General features: G+C 38.9%; 1 protein-coding gene across 2 annotated transcripts in view; it reads left to right on the top strand.

Annotated features, from left to right (window-relative positions):
- The window catches only part of necab3 (N-terminal EF-hand calcium binding protein 3), a 77,075-nt gene that overhangs the window by 15,441 nt on the left and 40,824 nt on the right, over window positions 1-20,810 (top strand). For both annotated transcript variants that reach the window (XM_034695233.1, XM_034695225.1), the window contains exon 4: window positions 17,461-17,569. In XM_034695233.1, the coding sequence (XP_034551124.1) occupies window positions 17,461-17,569 (109 nt within the window). The remainder of the gene's footprint in view (window positions 1-17,460; window positions 17,570-20,810) is intronic.

Genomic DNA, 20,810 nt, shown 5'->3' with positions numbered 1-20,810 from the left:
TGACAACAACTTTGTGGAATTCTCCACAGTTTCCACTCTAGTATGGCAACAGTGGAGGAGGCTTCCAGAGTGCTGTTTTCCAGAATGCTTTAAAGCAGCTGAAATGAAATGTTTCAGGCTGAGGCTGAAATAAGGGATTTTCACACACCCCAATTAAATAAATCTTTTTAAAACATTTTTTAAATCATGCAGCGCTACCACAAAGCTATCAAAGGGCCAAAATAAAGCCTGACAATGAGCATAATTCCCCCCTCTTTGAGGTCTGAACTTCTTTGCTCAGACTTTAAACAAATCTATATTTTCTCTGAAGTCAGATATCTATCCTCAAATGTATTTGTCAGTACTCTAATCCAAGAGGATACATACCACTTCCTCATTGGTCTGAACATCCATCCATTATCTTTACTGCTTATACCGTTCGGGGTTGCAGGGGGCTGGACCGGGCTGACTTTAATCTTAGAATTCTGAGAAAAGGTTGGAGCTCAAAAATAATTAGATAAAGAAAGGAAAAAGAAAAAATCATTAGTGTCCTCTTTCATCTTTCATATGAAAATTCCCAGGGGACCCAGGAAAAATTTTATTATTCATCACTGATATTGTTGAAAGACAGCTTCAAGATTCAATTTGGACTTTCTTGTACAGATTGACAAACCTTATAACGCTTATAGATGGCTCTTCTTGTACAAAAGACAAAAAGGGTTCTGCAGGTTTAGCAATCAAACAATAGAAACAAATGGTTTGGTTGAAGTCACAATTGTGTCCCTTTGTTACTTTCACCCTGCTATAAATCATCGGTCCACGCTGTAAAATTCATTCTCGGAATTGTGTTGCGATCAAATTACTTTTCTCCGTTGAGCCTGCTTCTTCTCCAGCTGTCTCGTCGAATTTATGTGAGCGATTGTCTTGACTTCACCTCCAGATTTTAACAAGTCCCTAGAAGTGTGACTGAGCTTGTTCCTCTCATGAGGTTATGCAGTATGTGTGGTGCAACTCAAAGAATGTCAGTTTTCTTAAAATGAAGAGCCACATTGCTTTTGTATGTGGAAGCATTGCATCATGGAGTAATACCGTTACTGTTGAGTTCAGACAGAAATCCTTTATCTCCTACTCTGTGCGGCTGACAACTTTATCTGAAGATTGTCATCGTTTTAGATTGACTTTTCCTGTGTATGTCAGAACAGCTCAGTGTATTTTGCATCTCTCAATATTCTTGGGGTAACACATCCTCAAAAGTCCCTTTAAAGACGCTCTGAACAATCACTTGTTTGGCTAATTTTTTAAGCCAACAGTTCTAAGCAGATGTAAGGGCTTTTCAGAACGGTGGGTTTGGGTGCTGAATTGGTTAATAGGGTTGTGTGGTAGAATATCAGACTTATGTCAGGGCTGTTCATTTGCACTCTGCGTTCATGATCCTCCGAGAGATTCTTCTCCAAAGTTTGCAAATCTATCCATAACTCTTAGCCTTCATATAACAAAAACGGATAAGCTATAGAAGAGATAAATTCCCCATACAGTGACAAAGAATAAATAAATAAGCTACTAGTTTACAGGATCCACCTTTGCAGCTATACAGACCAAAGCCTTTACCTTTTTTTTTGGACCAGACTATGAATTGGTCAAACTTGAATTTTGCTGTAAAAATTGTCATTTTAGGTCACAGATTTAGCCAAATGATGAAGTTGCATGCCCATATAGTGAGCTGCCCAGGTTTGACTCCAGCCAGTGGCCTCTTTCCCCGCATGTCATTCCCCCACTCTCTCCTGTTTTACTACCCTTTCCACTGTCCTCTCTTTTACAAATAAAGGTGTAAAAGCCCAAAAATATAACTTCAAAATAAATAAATTTGACATTGTAGCATAGATGTTAATTGGCTGCCTCATATGTCCACCCCCTAGGAACTGCAGTTTTTTGCACTCCCAAATTTGGGAGGGTGCAGCTTGGTCCGACCCCATATTGAAGCTTTACAGAAGAATGAAACATGTTTACATTTAGGAAAATAACCAGTTTGGTCCCCAAAGATAATTTCTCTGTTTAGAATTACACAGTAGCCAGCTAGCCAACTCAAGCTGGGGCTGAGGCTGCAGTATGTGATGCCAATGTTAGGGCGGGAACACCTGGTGACATGTACGGAAAGTCCTCCATAGACCAGACCGCTTTTATTTAGCTGGACCTGAGCAGGTTACGAATTTTGTATGCCCTGAATTGAGACCCAGCTATCTTAACTTTCAAGTCTCCTGAGAGAGTACCTACTCTGGACTAAACAGCAGTCTAAGAACTAAAAACATTCATAGTTTCTTGCAGTAAAAAAGCAACAAACAGGGCATGGTCCCCCAACTGTTCTTCATCCTCAGGTGCTAACACACCCTATACCAGCCAAGCAGCTGACAAAATCATCAATTAATCCATATCTCTAGAAGCACACTAGAGGGACGCCCACAGTCAACCAGATGGAGGGCGTGCCACAAAGAGAAATATAAAAAGATCTAATCAAACAGATTGATTCTGTTTCATTGAAGCAATTAAAGAGAGCAAACACAAACGATAATTTAAAGTAGTTGGAGGGCAATTTTACCAAAAGATCTGTTCAAATATGAGAAACACTTGTGTTTTCTTCAACCACGACTTCTCCGCTCATTTGGTTTATAATAGGATTATGATCACAGTAAATCATACATAATTAATTAGGGGAAAAAATAGTATTATTAATTCCATTTGATAAACTATCGGTTCTCTTATTCCTTTTAGTTGTGGAAAAATTAGGAGCAATTGTTGAAATATATTGCTGTAACAGTATAGGCTTATCAATCCTGCATCGGGTCTAGTGGGTACTGTAACCTCTCATTATATCTCAAGATGAGTCACATCATTTACATCAAATCACTGGTGGACGAAAATACTTTCATTGTCTCAAAGTTTGAAAATAAAATTGAATTGCCAGCCAACATAGATTAAGCTACTCAAAGAAGAATTCTGGTGGTATAAGTTCATTGAGAGGATGGCTGAACATGCAACAAGCTTTAAAGTTTGGCTACAAAACTTCTTCATCTCATTATCAAAGCAAATGATAAGAAGTAAGGGGCGAAACCATAAAGAAGCATTGTGCATCAAGTTGAATCAAAATGTGGTACCTTCGATTGTCTTCAGGTTGAACAATCTTTGTCAACTGCTGCTGGACAGCCATCTGCCTCCTGCACTCAAAGCAGCCAGGGTAAGCACAATAGGGGCCGAACTCTGGAGCAAGACCTGTTAATTAGGAAGACTAATCCAGCGTTGGAATCTGGGTTGAAATCTACTGGATAAAAGCTAAGTTACCATTAAAGGGATATTTCATGATTTCTGAAGTGGGGTTGTATGAGTTTTACGTCACTGGTAGTTGTACTTGCCACTACAGATGCCAGTCAGCTCAGCCCCTTTAAAGAGAAACTGCAGGGAGAAATAACACGCGAGCTAGGCTATAGGTTTCTGCAGACGGGTCTGTTCTGCTACGTAATTTAGCCAATTCTGAAAGACTCCGACCCATGCACTCATCTCGGTTTAGATGTACGCTCTACTTGGGATACTTTCGGCACTTCACAATGGCCATTTCCACCAGAAGTCAATTTATTTAGCAGTATTTGCCGACACAACTGACCCCGTCTGCTGAAAACTGTAGCCCAGCTTGCATCCTGTTTCTCACTGGAGTTCCTCTTTAAAGGGGCCGAGTTGAGCGGCATCCATTATGGCTAGTGCAATTACTAGTGACATAATTGTCATACAACCCCACTTCAAAAAAGCTGAAATATTCCTTTAATATACATTATGACGTGTTCAAGGTTGGGTCAGTGAAATAACTCTGAGATGAAAATAAATGAAATGGTTCAATTCTAACCTGCAGTCTCTTACCATGTCATTTCCAGCTCTCTCCTCTAGTTTCCACTCTATCCACTGTCCTCGCTCAATGAAAGCATAAAAAGCTCAAAAATAAACTGAAGAAAATGAAAGAAAAGCTTTGTTGTCTTTCCACAAAATAAAATAAAGTTCTGGTGGTGGAATCAATAAAGACCTGGATCCTAAAGAGGCTTAGTAATGGTCAATCATGATGAATGATATTTTGCCGTAAACAAATCTATTGCTTCATCTCACCACAGTGTCTTCACAAAGATGTTCTTTCCGAGTGCAATATCAGCTTGACACATCACATATTTCTTAAGGAGTATTGCTTTACCACGCATAAGATTTAAATAATATTTAATAATAACTCTGCTGGTGCTACCGCTCAGACTGCACTGCCCAAAAATATATTTATTTCTCTCTAACAAACCCATGAAATAAGGAGCCAAAGCAAATCAAAACGGAGTGGGCAACGGCAGGAAGTTGTCGCATATACAGCAGCTGCAATCACCAAGCCTCTGAACAGCAATTACTTCTCAACAGCTCTTAACCTTCACCATGAGGAGCCTTGGACGTGATGAATTGTTCTGTGGCTTCCAGCCAAATACATTCACTGTGAGATTTTTATGGTAATGAGCTCGGCTAAGATGACTGTCATCACTGAAGCAGTTATGGAGAGAGGAAGGTGGGGGGAGGGAAGGAGGTGTTAATATTCAAGAAAAACGCTAAGACAATACAGCGCTGTGCTTTATCTTTCAGTAATGAACACCCCTGAGACTAAAACAACATAAAGATGAGGGCTTAAGGCGTAAAATGTGTTACATGATTAAAAAAAAAAACACTGTTTAAAACTAAAGTCTGTTGTTGAAAGTGAAAATCTAGCAAAGGGAAAAAAGTTCTCTTTATCGATTAACTGAAACACTAGGAAACAAGGGACAATTATAACAAACAATCCCAACTCAAGGTCCGTGTATTGATCTTCTGAACCTTTCAGTTGGATCGACAGGTCTTTATAAACACATACTTTATGTTCATTTGTCATACAGTTGGATCTGTTTGCATGCTGCTCTTTAGTTTCAACTATCAGGTCCTCCTAATGTTTGCTTTAATATTAAAATTTTTTTATTAATTATGAGCCAGAATACCACGGTTAATTCACCGGGGCGGTCATGCTAAACATGCGTGCTAATCACACCTATCTTTTTCTCCTTTAGCACAATGAACATGCAGGTTTCTGTAAGACTTCTAACATTTCTTGGAAGTAAAATAGAAAATATATAAGTGACTCAAAATGTCATTAAAGGGAAATAACACACAGAAAATGACTGAGGAGACACACAAAGTGTCCACAAACAGACACAAAATAACTCAAGAGGAGAAATGAAATTACCAGGAAGAGAGACAGAACTACCAAATACACAAGAAGTCTAAATGATATACAAATCACCACAAAGTAACACAAAAAGACACTCTAGATAACTTCAGAACAATAACAGAGAAACATTGAAAGACTATAAAGAAATGTTAAACACAAACAAGAGACATAAAATGGCCATAAATAGGTACGAAAAATACACAAAAAATCCCAAAGGGTATTCAGATTACCACAAATTTACACAACATGACCAAAAAGGAAAAAGAAACATTTCAAGAATATCAAAGTTATTGGAAAGAACCACAAAATGACAGCAAATAAATGTAAAACAATGACTAAAAGATGTATAATGGACAACGAGATGTAAAATAAACCAATAGAAACCCAAAATTACCATAAACAGACATAAAATGACCAAAGACCAAAATAATAGCTGCACAATTATTCGTAATTTCATTGTTGTCACACTGCCAGTGTTTGCAATAAACACATCACAAAGGTTTGAACTTTTTTGCAATAAATACAAAAAAAGAGGAATCATTTCTTTTAACCAATATACAATATTTAAGCCTTTGACAGAGTATATATTTTACACCATTTTTATTAGATAAAAAGACGCTTAAGCTAGCTATCTGTAACTCTTAAATTCCTTCTTACCAACTCAGTCGAAAAAAAAAAAAAAGTAATTGAAACAGACCGTATAAAACATGGATGCAGTCTCTGTCACTCATTGGTTTCTGAAGAGACATTATGAAGGCCCAACAATGACAGCCGTCATGTTGGAAATGCTGACTCAACCCAACTTTTGATCAGCCTAGAAACAGGTAAAGAGATGGACCTGGCCTTTACCACCTCTGACAAGCAGCTGCAATGCGCCAACCTATCTGTAACTCAGCCACGCCCCTAACTGTGTAAATGTATGTATAACTAAGCATTAATATTATCACAACAGATGTATTTTAAACAGAATAACCCCGTATAGTATGTGTGAATCACAACACTGCATGCCACTAGAATAGAAACTATGAATTACAGCTTATGTGCAATCTTGAATATTTGATTATTTATTGAACTGCAGTGTTAATGCAATACTGAAGAATGTAATCACACATCAGATCTTTTCTCATACAGTATGTCTGAAGTGTACTCTTCGATTTTGACGCTTGTGCATAATGAGGAGGGTTTGGGAAGCCCATTGTGTCTTTGCCTGTTTGTTTGTCCATCTGTTTGCAACCTGCCCAGCATAAAACAGCAGACCAACAAAATCAATGACTGAAAACATTGAAGAATTTAATAGCAAATGGCTGGATGTATCACTCTGAAAATAGTGGAGCTCAGACTTGAGCTAAAAGGAGAGTTAATGCTGGACATGCATTCGTCAAATGGACCACAACTCCGAATGAATGCTAATGCTGCGAGATGTGCAAGGTACTTTTATTGACTCACTTCAAGTTCTCCGTCCTTGAAGATTTTATCTCAACTACACACTTTTAATAGTTCAAGACAGACTGTTAAACATGTCTGACATTCTGAGGGTAATGAGTAGTCTTATGCAATGCCAGCTGGTGTCAGAACCTAAGTGAGGAAATAGTCACAGGTGAGCGACCATGTTTTTAAATCTTTACTTAGTGTCGAGGAGCTTAATGCGAAGGGTTACAAGTGTGTCTCTTTTTCTTTAAAGCTACGCTCTCCTTAAAATGAGACTGGGAGATTCCTTCTTTTCTCACTCAGGCTTCCTTCAGAATGAGAACCGGTGTGCAAGATTTTAATGAACCTCGCTTCTTCTAACATCTGCTCCAACGAGGTGGGAAAAAACGCAGTGTTCTCCGGACAGCTAATGAGTGGGGAATGGCAGAGATATGATACGAAGCATTCAGGCTTATATCAGGATATGGCAGCTAAACAGCAGCTTATATCCCAGATTTCTTCACAGATGGCCTGGTGGAACACTTCTAAGTAGAACATGGATGCTAAGAATACCAGAATGTGAAATGGTTTAAGTATATAGTGCAGTGGTTTGTATTATTTACCATGAAAACAAGACTGTTTGGTTGTTTTGAAGCTGCAATGTGTTCAAGGGAATTTATAAACCACCGAGGAGCGTCTGCAGAGGGACTAACCTTTTGAGAGATAAAGACTGCGGCCTACTTTGTGTCCTACTTTACAGGACTTTGTGTCTTGATCATGTATGTCTTGTTTACTTTTAGCTCTTTGTTTAGACTATTCTGATTCCTTTTAATAACCATGAAGGAGGAAAGGCCACTCTCACACCATCTGTGTCCTGCTGTGAGGAAGAATAAACACTCAACCAGCCTGAGACTTTCTTTGGTAACGTTTTTCTCACCTTGAAACTCCTAAGTAGTTTTCTGCTTCTGTATTAAAGAGCGATTGATGCATATTACTTTTGGCTGGATCTAAAGGATGATTTATAGCTTCTTGTTTTTTGCTGTTACAATGGAATTTCCTGTGCAGCAATGTTTGGTGCTTTTTTATTTGAAGGAGGATATCACACTGTTAGTCTGTGCCCTTTCCTCTAGTGTTCTGAGGATGTTCTCTGCAGTGTTCAACACACACTGGCGGTTTATTGTTTTCAAATGAAACAGCTGTGCAGATAAATTGCCTCAGTGAAAAATGAAATAGCTGTATCTTGTTATGATACCCTATCACCAGCACACCAAGACCGGATTGATGAGTTTTTCTGTGTTTTCTTCTTCTTTCTCTGCGGCTACATCTTTAGAAGTACAATACTTTGTTAAAAGTATACAATTTCCTCTGTGCGTGTAACCTTTTGTATCTTAAGATAAGATAAGATCTACTTTATTTGTCCCCTGTTGGGGGAAATTCTTTTGTTTACAGCAGCTTACAACATGGGACAGGGGAATACAACAATGTACTAACATAGTTAAAAAATATAATAACAATAATAATAGCAATGACAAGGGTAAAATATAATATAATAAAATAAAATAAAATAAAGTAAAAATAAAATAAAATATGGCAACTATTACGGATGTATACACACTATGCACACTTCTATCTGATAAATAGATAAGGTAAGTTATTGCACAATAAAAATCTTGTAGCCATTCATAGCTTTATAGAGGCATCTAAGGATGTGTGCTTTTAGTTGACTAATCGATGAATCATAGTCGTTGGTTTGTCATCATCAGAATTACAAGTTAGTAAAATGAAGCATTCATATTTTTGTAATCATAGGCCTGAAATGATGATCTCATGTTGTGTCTAAACTGTAGCCCAGCCACCCACCACTAACCTGGGCTGTAGCTCCAGTTAACTACTCAGCCATGATACTATAATGTTCTACTACCCGGATGTAAACAAACACAGACCGATGACCAATAGCATCTCGTAAAATGTTTTTTGTTTCATCTTGAAAATGGAGATATAGTCATTAGTAGGCTGAGTCTTGTTAAACTGGCATACCACCACTGACCAGAGCAATACGTAACTAGCTTCTGCTAACTGCCAACTTAGCCGCACTCCCTGATCCAACATTGTTTACCCGCAGATCCTGAGTTCCTGTGTTTGTATATCGCTCAAAGATGAAAGAGCAGTGCTTTAAACATGTGAGGGATAATGTATAGTGAGCAGGTGATTATGCAGATTGGAATTCCAACAGGGTTAGCAGTTTTGTCTCGCACTGTCTGGATTCTTATTTGCATTACCACCTGCTCACAATACATGACCTCACTTCTAACCCAGCTACCAGCTAAAACATAAACAAAATATCAATTTAAAGATGATATTATTGATTTAAAAATGCTTTTTAACTGTTGTTGATTCAAAAATGATTAATACAGCTTAAACACTGTCCCTCCACTTCTACTGTCTATATCACCTCCATGGCAATGAATTCTTATCAGCCTCCTTGCAGGACAAACTCATATTACAGTTTCTACATTTCTGTCTTCAACTTTTTTCTGCTTTTAACACTACCGCTTCTGGTTAGAGTCACTATGTAGTAAATGTATTGGTAAAAGTAATGCACTCACCAGCTCTGCTGTCACTGCCTGGACAGCATCGTGCTCCACTTTTCCCTTCCAGAGTTGGTTGTGGCCCAGTAGCTCCTCAGGCTGCTCTCACAGCTGTGCCCAGCCATTATTTACCTACTCTTACGACCTAGTGTCAACAGGCAGGGCTGAAATATGCCAGACTCCTTTCCATGGACTGATTTGATGCGATGTGTGTTCCTGGCCTTGCTTTTGCTGTCGAGAATTAATTACTGTTGCATTATTCAAAAGAAAACTAATTCTTATTCCCTGATAACTCTCAGGAATATTTTTATATCGTCAGAAAGATAAAGCCAGCAATGCTTCATACATCGTGATCATAACATTTTCGGTATGTTTTTAGAATCCCTGATCTACTTAAAGCACCCATGTGTGCTCTTTGTATGTCAGTAGGCCATGTATGAATAATTAATTGATCTAAAGGCATCAGCTGGCATTCAGGTTGGGAATCTCTTTGGAAAATGGATGCTGCAGCAGCTTTAATGTAACTGTAAGAGGAACACATAGAGCCAATGAAAGTCAATGATAGTTTAATGCTCACAGATTTTAATAGAGCAACACTGATTTATTTCTGGATTACTTTCATTTCAGTATAAGAGATATATCTGCAATATTCTAAAAATAACACGTTTTCCCAGTCTTTGTTCTTTCTTGCGTCCTCACATTGGGTCCTGACCCCAAACTTAAGATACTCCACTCTAAAATAACAATCAGTGCAGAGCAGCACACTGGTACAAGCACAGAGAGATGAATAATACAGCTGAGTAGCACATCATAAATGATAAACATGTCTGCAGAAGGATGCTTGACTGAACAAGGATGTCATGCTTAGCAACAAGTGTTGTGTTGTCATTGTCCCCTCTCAACCTTTCATCCCTCCTGAAATGTAGCAAAAGTAATGCTTGTGTTGTGTAAGAAGGTAGGATGCATCTGTTGGAATTCAGGCGAGGCTTACAGGTATGAATATTACAACAACAAACACATAATCCTCCTACCTGCTGGCCAGCCCTCTGTCAGTACCATCTGGCTCCACCATGCCTGGATGATCTGGTTGGGATTCAAAACAGGGTTGCTGTTTGGGTTTTATTAATGTAAGTCAGATTAGTATTTAAAGGGGCTGTACAGCTGTGTTTTCACTGAAGATAATACTCAGAAGCAAATATATTCACTAAGTTTGCAATTTGTACTGTTGTAAAAATGTTGTCATTTTGGATTTATTTGACTTCATGACCTCAAGGTGTTTTTTGCAACATGTATATTTGGATAAAAAGAAAAATAGGAATAATATGTATCATCTTGGATTCCATCGGCTATTATCTGACAGCGGCATAGCCTGATGGTGAACTTTTAAGGGTATTCTGGTGCAGCCAGTGGTTAGCAATAAGTTATATCCACCCAAGACTTTCTTTTCTGTGTGCTCCAACGGTCTAGTTATCATCTAGAGAAGTGGCCATATGTTCTTATCCAAACCAAAGGGAGATTGGCACCTCCAGATAACAGAAAATGCATGTTTTGGCAGATCTATCCTCCAGAATTGAAGACAACAACTTTCATGCAGATATCTGTTGACATAGATTTATCAGTTGTTGTCAGATTACAGCTGATGGTAGCCTGGTTATCATTGCAGCAGAAAGTGCTCCACCTGCTTTTGCTCTCCATACATACTGTGTTTTCTGCATACACCGAATCTTTTTTGTTTTAAGTTTATTTCATGGCTTATAATGTCTTTCTTTGGAGGATAGGACTGTGGATAGAGTAGAAAGCTTGAGAGAGAGTGTGGAATGACCTGCAGCAAAGGGCAACAGGTTGCCCGCCTCAAGGACTGAGGCCTCTGCACGAGGCACAGGATTTGACCACTAGGCCAAACCAGAATCCCCAGGAACACTCTCTAGTACCAAAGTCTAGTCCTGCATGTAGAGATTCTACAGTTTTAAAGTTATATTTTGCCTTTATTAATAGGACAGCTGAAGAGAGACAGGAATCATGGGGAGCAGAGAGTGGGGGATGACATGCAGCAAATGGTCCAGATGAGTGTTAAACCAGGGACAGCTGTGACCAGGTCTATAAACTCTGTATATAGGACACATGCTTTAACTGCTTGGCCAATAGCGGCCCAGATTCTACATTTTTATGTTGAATCTGTAAATAAAAATGAATTCTTACAGATCAGTGTGTAATAGAGGTACCCTGCCTCAGCCTCTCCGTTTTAAACTTTGTCTGTTTTGCTCTTATTGCAAGTTGATCCTTGGCTTCTTCCCATTTATTAACATGCATGAACATGTTGTTTTGAGTGCTAATAGTCATCAATTATGGTTCCTTTTTAAAACTAAGTGGAAAGTAAAAGGTCAGCCTCTGCTTTTAACCCAGCAGTTAACAAAAATCTGGAGAGTAACAAATTAACAGACTTACCAGCCACCAAATAGGGGCTCTACTTTGGTTTTGCTCTGTCATTATCCTCGTCTGGAATTAACTCAAGAAGTAAAACATAAAGAGGGCCAGCTTGTGCGTTCATTGCGGTCACCTTCTTTCCTTAGGGAGAAATTTAACCCAGAACTGTCAAAGTAAATAGACGAGCCTGCCAGTTCATCATTAGTCCATCAAACAGATTATCAAGAGTGTCACTTCTGAGCAGGGCTGCTGTCTGTCTCTTTGGCACCCTAAATGTAGGATGCCTTCCAAAAATGACTCTGTGAGAGGAGACAAAGGCATGAGGAGGGACCATTAGTCATGCTATCTCTGGTAAGCATCAAAACACAGTGTTGTCTTATGTTATGTTGTTGGGCTTGATTTACTAAATTAAATGCAGCTCTAAAGTTCCTTTGCAGTGTACTGTCAGGTATAAACAATTCATATTCACATGGGATCCATTTTTCCTGATGTCATGCTCAAGGAGGGAAGCTCATACACTGTTATAGCTGTTACTGTATGTTGTTCCAGAGGGCCATCAGACAATCTTTATTTCAAAACTACTATTTGATCATTGTCTGACAACAGCTGACTGCATTTAGCCAAATCCTAGCTACCATCGGGAGGAAGTGGCTGAATGCTAACGTTGATGTTTGCGAGTGTTTGTTTAGTCTTTGTTATGTTACCTCTTGACATTCCCATAAACCACGTTTTTAAAAGCAATTCATTTGACATCTGTCATAGCTTATTCTATTGTGTGACCCATATCCCATCTGTTAATATGGGGTAGCTGCATTTTTTGACCCATACTGCAGCCAGTCAGTGGAGAGAGCTCTAAGTCATTTGGTTTCACTTTTGGGGACCTGTCATGCAGGGGTGTATCCAGAGGGGTTGCCAGAAGTTGCACTGGGCACCCTTGAAAATCCACTGCAATATCCTTAGTCATGATTGGCTTTTCATCTTGTCGGAGGCCGGAATAATTTGAAAATTTCTTTGTAATTAAATGCAGTATATTTTCCTTTTTTTAGAGCCTTTAGATGTAACTTTGGAAAAACATCCTCTTTTGAGCCTTTAAAATTAAGTCAAGAAGATGTGTGTAAGGCAACTCTGCTATGGTTTTTCTTTTTTTGCTTAATTGAAAAAATTACACACATGAATATGACAACTGCATGAAACTTAATGATAGTTGTGAATAGTGAAGAGAAGGTAAATGCTATTGATTTGTTTATGTGTGCACAGATACCCTGGCCACCCCTGTATATGTCATTGACCCATGGGCCACCCCAGTTAAAAAACAATCTAGACACGCCCCTGCTGTCATATCTTTAGCTCTCAGATTATCAGTTTCTTGTCTCTTCTGTTGATACTCAAACATAAGGGTCCCAAAATACAATAATTCTCAGATTCCATATACATATAGCCTTAAACCCAGTACTTAGTGATGATGCATTGTAAGAGCTTTGAGCCTCCCACCTTAGTATGATGTAAGAGAATGGCCTCTTTGAATATGAGGAATGAGTGCAGCCAGCTCTCGTCTTTGAATCATTAAAATGTACAACAAGCTGTCTGTAGTTTTTAGTTACTCAAGTTGAAGTTGTGGTACCTGGGGAGCACACTTGTCCTTAACCATGGCCTTCACCTAAAAACTCTGCATAATGTTCCTCTTGTACCACACGGCAGCTCAGTTCGTTTTTTTTACATGCAGATTTTCTAAATCTTGTCTAAAACTTGTAATCCCTAACACTAAAGTTATTCACAGCTGAGTGAGTTGTGTGTGTTTTGGTTTATGTAAATGATTTAGAGCTTTAGACGCTACATTTCTGTTATTAGTGCTGGATTTTCTGAAGTGCTTATACATTAGAAAATGATCAATTTAGTTTTCCAGCCTCCAAATGTGTTTCTGTAGAGGTACAATGCTATGAGGATTTGCTTTCTGTCCCCGACAGAGATACGAAAAGCCAATTATTTTCCTTCAAATGATAAAAGATAAAGTCCTCTCTCACTCATTTTAGAGAATAAGGAGGAGAGAATAAGGCATGTAAGGAGGAGTTGGCAGACAAAAGGACCATCTGAAAAGAAGCCAAAGTTGCAAGGGTACCGCTCTTTCTCTGACAGCGCATTACACATTCTGGTCAGAGGGCATGATGATGAAGATGATGTTGAAGAGGCTCCAGCTGAACAGATGGTCTTCAAGTTCGCCCTTGAGTCTTCCCATCTTTGCAGAGTCAGCCAACTGGAACTCCGCGGCTCTTGTTTGACCTTGTCTTTGTATGAACAGGGTGGTTATTTGCTCAGAGAAGTCAGTGAGGTTATAAAGCTAACACTCATTCTGCACTCTGAGTGTATCAAAAGAGGGTTGATAATTGTTTTAGGTGCAGAAAAGACATGGACGGATGGATTTTGTTTGCCTCAGTCATGTGTTTGCCTGATTCAACAAATATTTGATGCTCAAACTTGCTTGTCTGTTTGCCATCTTGGCTCCATCTCACCTTCACATCCACTGAGTGAAATCCCAATTTGATCCAATATCCTTCTGGGTCGGAGGGAGCTCATAAATTCCCTCCGCAGACACCAATCTATTGGTTAGCTTGGACTCTTTTATGAGGATTAAAACATCTCACAGTTTCTCCCTGGCAGTCTAACTGCTGACTGATCTGGCCGATCAGTGCCAGGAGACAGATTGATAGTAGGCTCACGGAGGAGCACTCCTTCAGATGACAGCAGAGCTATTTATCTTGTGTGTTGTTGATTTTTTAGTGCATGCATTGTCTGTCACAACAATCTGTGCACTCAGATAACAAGTCTGAGTAGAAGTAAGGGCTTCCAATCTGCTCACAATATGTCACTTTCTCAGTTTTGAAGTTATTGTTGGTGAAAAATTCCTGCACAGTTTTTGTTGCAAGACAAACTGAGACTGGGACCCTGGACTGCTAGGGTTTTTCCTTGGATTATAACAACAGTATGATTTAAGTGTGGGGGGTAGTGTAGTGATGCCACTAATCTGAATTTTACTTTGGATTTTATCATAATCTGAATGTATCAGTACTTTGGATGGTCCTTGGACTGACATGGTATTGAAAGAAGTGTAAAGCTGAGATTTTTTCCCCTTTTTTCTAACACTTTATAAACTAAATGACACTGACATTTTTTTAAGTTGACTGTTAACAAAAACCCAACAGATGTATTGAAAATGAAAGAAGGGGGGTGCTGTTGGCCAAGCGGTCTAACCGCGCGCCCCATATACAGAGGCTATAGTCCTCGTTGCAGCGGTTGCAGGCTCGACTCCATACCTCTACCATTTGCTGCATGTCTTCTCCCACTCTCTACTCCCCTTATTTCCTGTCTGTCTCCAGCTTTCCTATCCAATATAGGAAAATTTCCCCAAACATAACTTAAAAAAAAAATAATAACCATAAAGTGGAACAGCACTCACAAGTAGAAGTAGAACGTTTAAAAATATATTAATCTATAAGGCTCTTTTAGGCTTGATTCCTCAATATTTGTGAGCTTTAGTGCAGAGAAAAATCAGTTCCTATACCCTGTGTTCCAACACTACTCTTGTTTTATCTGTTCCTCGGGTAAGGACTGAATTCGGAAAAAGAGCTTTCAGCTTTGCTGCCCCTATGGCATGGAATGCTCTACAGGCTACATTGAAACTCTCTGAACTTATGACTCTTGGAGCCTTCCGTTCTATCCTGAGGGACAGACAGCGTGAGAGCACTGAACAGTGCCTGTGTTTTAAACCTTAAATTATTGTTTGTGGTTTTGTTACAGCTTCCACACCTCTTATTCATACTGTAAAACACTATGTATTTATAAATTGTACGTTTTAATTTGTGCTGTCATTTTCGTGTGACTGTTTTGTGTCATGTGCTGCTGACCTCTTGGCCAGGTCACCCTCGTGAAAGAGATCCTGATCTCAATGGGTTTTACCTGGTTAAATAAAGGTTAAATAAAAAAAGAAAATAGGTAGAGAAGAAGCAGGTTAAACCAAAGAACTAGTTTTCACTGAAGTCGTTTTTATCAGGTTTTTGGGTTGATGTGCTGTAACATCAGAAATGGAAAAAAGAATGAGATAAAAAAAAAAGAGGTTAAGATTACAGAGAAGAAGTCCCAAGAGTACGAATGTTTGGTGGACACAGTTTATGTGTTCTGTGCAATGCCCACCAAAAAGTATTGGAATCTTGATTGATATTTTGAGCTATATTCCTTCAACCATACACACTACAACCAACCACTTATTTGTCTATAAACTAGGGCTGTCATTTGATTATTTTCTTTTATTCAGGATTAACCACATTTGTAATCATAGGTTAAAATACCCATTAGTTTGCATTTCAAAGCAATTTTTTTGTCCATATTAAGTAAAGCAATATGAGCAACTGCATTGCAATTTTTCCCTGGGGAATCAATCTGCTAATTCTAAAATGTGAGTCACAAGTGTAAACATTTGTTGACTTAGTTGTATTTGTGTAAATGCTTAGCTTGTAGGTGGGAGCTCAAACTCAGAGTACTTGGTGATATTTGAATTCAGTTTGAAACAAAGTGCATACTACTTTAGATTTGTCAACTAAGCCATCTGGGAGATTGTTTTTAAGTGTTATGTGTCATTTAAAAGTTTAGTGGTGTTGTTACCTTCAAGCATGATGACAGCAGGTAGCAGGAAGACGCTGCAGTAGTTTAACTACAGTGTACTGAAAAGGAAAAAATAGCATGGTCTTAAAACAAATATGTTACTTTCGGGTCTTAAGTGCATCCCAACAAATGCATCAACAGTGAAAGCCAGAGTGTTTGTTTACTCAACATGAAACATCTAGGTTAGATCAAGGTGGCCCATTTATTTAATCCATTGTCTGGATGGTACTTACATCAGTTGCATGTACTTTGTTTTTTTACTTGTTGAAGTAAGGGACAGGGTAAAATCTGTGCCACTACTTAGGTTAGCAGTAAACTCAAACACAAACATTCCAGTATATTACTAGATGGGCAACATAGGGAAGTTTCTATCACTTAAGGCAAACACTAATATTTTAGATGTGTATGCAGAGAACTGATCTTATGGAAGCCTCCAACAGTAACATTGTCAAAATGGGCAAAAAAATTCCATGTATGAAGAGCATGATATTTTAGGTAACATGACATGTGTATGGGATTTGTAGTTCTGCTGGAAAGACTGAAGGGATGGTAATCAGTGCAACTTTAACTATGCAGAAACATACATCCACTCCAGTATGATATTTTACTCATTAATTGTTGTGCTTTTAGTGTATTTATAATTTACAGCTCATGGGGATAATAATAATAGGTAAGAGAATGAATAAAACACGTGTGATTCAAGGTTCTCTGATAGAAAAGAGAGACTAACTCCCCGGCTTGAGGCTGCACACTGAGTTTTGCTATGAAAGTGAGGGCCTGGAGTGCACACAGGTACTTTTAAGTCTGGAGTACTTTATGTGGTTGTCTTCTGCAGTATTCATCCTAGGTCCCCGACCCCCATTTATCAAGCCCTCTACAAATTAAATATGTAACAGGGTTGAAAGTTCATCTTGACATGATACAGAAAAGGCTTTTGGGACACCATAGAACCAAAATAAAGAGGAGAAAGAAAATATTTACATGATCATTTTAAACTCAGTTTAGTTTTGAGGGAGTTGACTATTTCTGTTAGACTGTCTCATGAGAGGTAACACACATACTGTATGTTTCAGTACCAGTTATTTTTATTATACAGCTGTGATTTCTCTAATAATAAAGGCCTGTATATTATTTGTGTTTCAGATGATGGCAAGCTGTCCTTTGATGAGTTCAATACTTACTTCGCTGATGGGATCCTGACCACCGAGGAGCTACAGGAGCTCTTCTTCTCTATAGACGGCAGACAAAACAAGTGAGTTGTTCAGCATGCTGTGAATTTAATTCCTCACAGTAGTAAAAGTTAACAACACAAGTTCTTTATTCAATTGCTTCCCCACAGTGTTCAGATTGAGTCTTTTAGAGTTAGAAAAAGGACAGAACAGCAAGAGATCCATTGTTTAAAGCCACAGCTCATGTGTTCCTTCTAATGTGATTAGTGATGGGGCTAAATGACTCACAGCTAGAAATAAAATTTCATCCAAAGTGAGCCAAGATAAATTAAGCTATCCCCCTTTTTTGAACACAAAAGAGTGTGGACTACTACAGCCACTTAAAAACCCACTTCCCAAAAACTGCAGTCAAAGAAACCCGCCTGAGGGTGTCTGCTGAAACTGCTGGTCTGCAGAGGATATTCAACTCTGCGTCTCCACTGTTCTCATCCTTACTCACAGAAAAAGTGGTCTTATTCTACTGTTTAGTGATATATTCAGAAGACATTTTGTAATCCTCTTCACCTCCATATATCTTTACAGTCCATCAACAAAGCAGTACTTTCTATCTCTGCTGTCAAACCATTCAAACCACCTAAGATGGCATAATTAATTCACTGTGACTGTTAGGCCTCTCTGTTAGTCTCACAAGGTGCGTTCACAAGCATAAACAAACCCACGCAAACACACAAAAGTGCAATTAGATGCATTGAAGTAAATACTAAATAGACTTTGTGAGATGTTCTTCTTGTGTGCACATAACCAATTAAAGTGACTACAGTGTTTGGCTACAGCAACAAGTCTGCGTTTATGTTTTGTTGTGCGGCCAGTTCTTCTTTCCCTGTGTGATAAATTTGTTTTTGGACAGGATGTTACTCTGGGACTGTCTCTGATGTGACAAACTGGCCCTCAGACTGCTTTAACTAGCATCCAAGCTTTCAGGCAGTTGGCACAAACTGAGCTCTGATGTCGCATTAAAGAGTGTTGTTGTTTTGTATGACAGCACTGTTGATTACAATGTCAAATCTGAAACAGAAGCATCTGAAAAACCTACATGGGTTTTGGTGCTGATGGTTAAAGTTTAGTATCTTTTAGAATCAGGGAATACATCATTTTACCCTGACATGAGAAAGAGAAATAAAAGGAGTGTAAAAAAAATCATTGATCCCTGTTGGTTACTAATTTTAATGTTTAAGAAGTGAGAATACAGGATCACGGAGTCTGGGTGTGCACCATGCCAAATTGGTTTTCAGAGTGTGCCTAACATTAGCAGAGCGAGCACCACCAGCCTTTGGCCATCTTTGCAGGTTAATGTCCACACTCCTGTGCAGCCAACATACAACTTTATCTCCATTTTCAAAATCAATAAACTTCTAAAATGCACTACGAGATGCCATTTGTCATCTGTGCTTGTTTGCATCCAGGTAGTAGAGCGTTATAGCGTTAAGACCTTAGCCATTAACTTGAGCTACCGCCCCAGCTAGTGGCAGACATCATATAACCAGCTTGCCAGATCCATCAGCCGGCTCATATTAATTTTCCCTGGTAATTCAAAGCTTGATCTGTAAGGCAACTGGGCTGGTAGATTTTCTACTAGTCCAGTTGCCTTACGGATCAAGCTTCGAATTACCATGACCTGCATGACTGAGAACCTTCACAGACAAATTTTCCTTGGTCTGGAACAGTTGTCATTCAGGATTACCTGCTGATCTCAGATACACGGGACTAGGGATGTACACAGTGAATCGATTATCGAGTAATTGATTGTTAAGACATTACTCGAAACACGCATTTTTGTTATCAATTTTCCGTCACGTGGAACAAACATCATGTGGTCTCATATTACACTCAGCTATCAGGGAGGTGTTTTAAGTTTAAAGCATGTTTCGATGTGAATAAGCTGTTAAAGGTGTTGTGCACAGCGGAGACGCTCAGCTGGCGGCTGCAGCTGTGCGTCAAGTCTACACGAGCGCTTTCTAAAGAGGATCAATACGCAACTGCTGCCAACAACGACACGGACACGAAGGTTGACAACTTTAAACAGGACATTTCCCCACCTTTGGATACAAAGCCAACAGACTGGTGGGGATTGCTAGTACGCTATGTTTGCAGACCATCAACATCAGAGCCGTCTGAGCGTTTCTGCAGCTGGACTGATTATGACACGGTCGCGCTCCCAGCTGACACCTGACCCCATACACATGCTAATTTTTCTCAATAAGAACGAGTAGACTGAAAACTGGACACTGTGAGTCTGAAGTACTTTTCTGTTAGTATTATGAGCCTTCACATTATAAGACTATGTCCGCGGAGAATATTTTTATGAGCCTGATTGTTGATAATCATTAAACATGTACCCGTATTCAATCCATATTCAATATTATTCATAATAATATTCAATTATATTTATTTTGTTGCTGTAGAAAATATGATTTAGGAGGAAAAAACGTATTTGGCCTTGCTTTTGACATAAGAATAATAATGTTTTTTTTTTATTGATTAATTGATAATTGATTATTAACATTTTCAGAAATTGATCACAGAAAACACTTACAATGTACATCCCTACAATCATAGTCCTCTATTTAGAAATGGGGTTTTGTTTGTTTTCATATAACAACCAAAATGGCTGCTTCTGCCACAGGGAGGTCCACTGAATCCCCATATTGAAGGATTAAACAAGGTGGATGATGTATTGGTTGTAGATATGTTCAATTGCTTCCATAGACACTTCTGCATGTGGTCATTGCAAAAGCCCCCTGGATAAAGGAAATTAATTGAACGGATCCAGACCCATTCACCAGTAACGCCAGGCTAGTCCTACAGTAAAAAACATATAAATAATATTAATAATTTGTGTGATGGATTTATAATTTTGGCGGGGGTGACAACATTCAATGGCTTATTTGGCTAAATGTGTACAACCCTTTTGGATCTATCTGATGAGACTCTGACATTAACCTCTTATGAAAACAGTGTCACGGCTGAGGTGGCTTGCCAATTATCATTAGGTATAGAAAACAACAACATTACAGAAAATGGTAAAGTGATGTACTATGCTCCACCACAAAGATCAAGTCTTTTGGACCTCGATCCAAATATCTGCATGTATGTGTGTTTTGTAGAAAATCAATGAAATAAAACAGCAGCAAGACAAATCTCACCAGGTGAGACACCGTGGCGAAATCTGTGCGAGCAGCCACAGCCAGGCTAAGCCTGTGGTTATCACAGCATCTATAACCCGTTGGAACAAAGAGAAATGCACACCTCTAATATATCATCTCT

Source organism: Notolabrus celidotus, chromosome 1 (genome assembly GCF_009762535.1).
Source record: "Notolabrus celidotus isolate fNotCel1 chromosome 1, fNotCel1.pri, whole genome shotgun sequence".
Lineage (NCBI taxonomy): Eukaryota > Metazoa > Chordata > Actinopteri > Labriformes > Labridae > Notolabrus > Notolabrus celidotus.
This window is presented reverse-complemented; position numbering and strand designations above follow the sequence as displayed.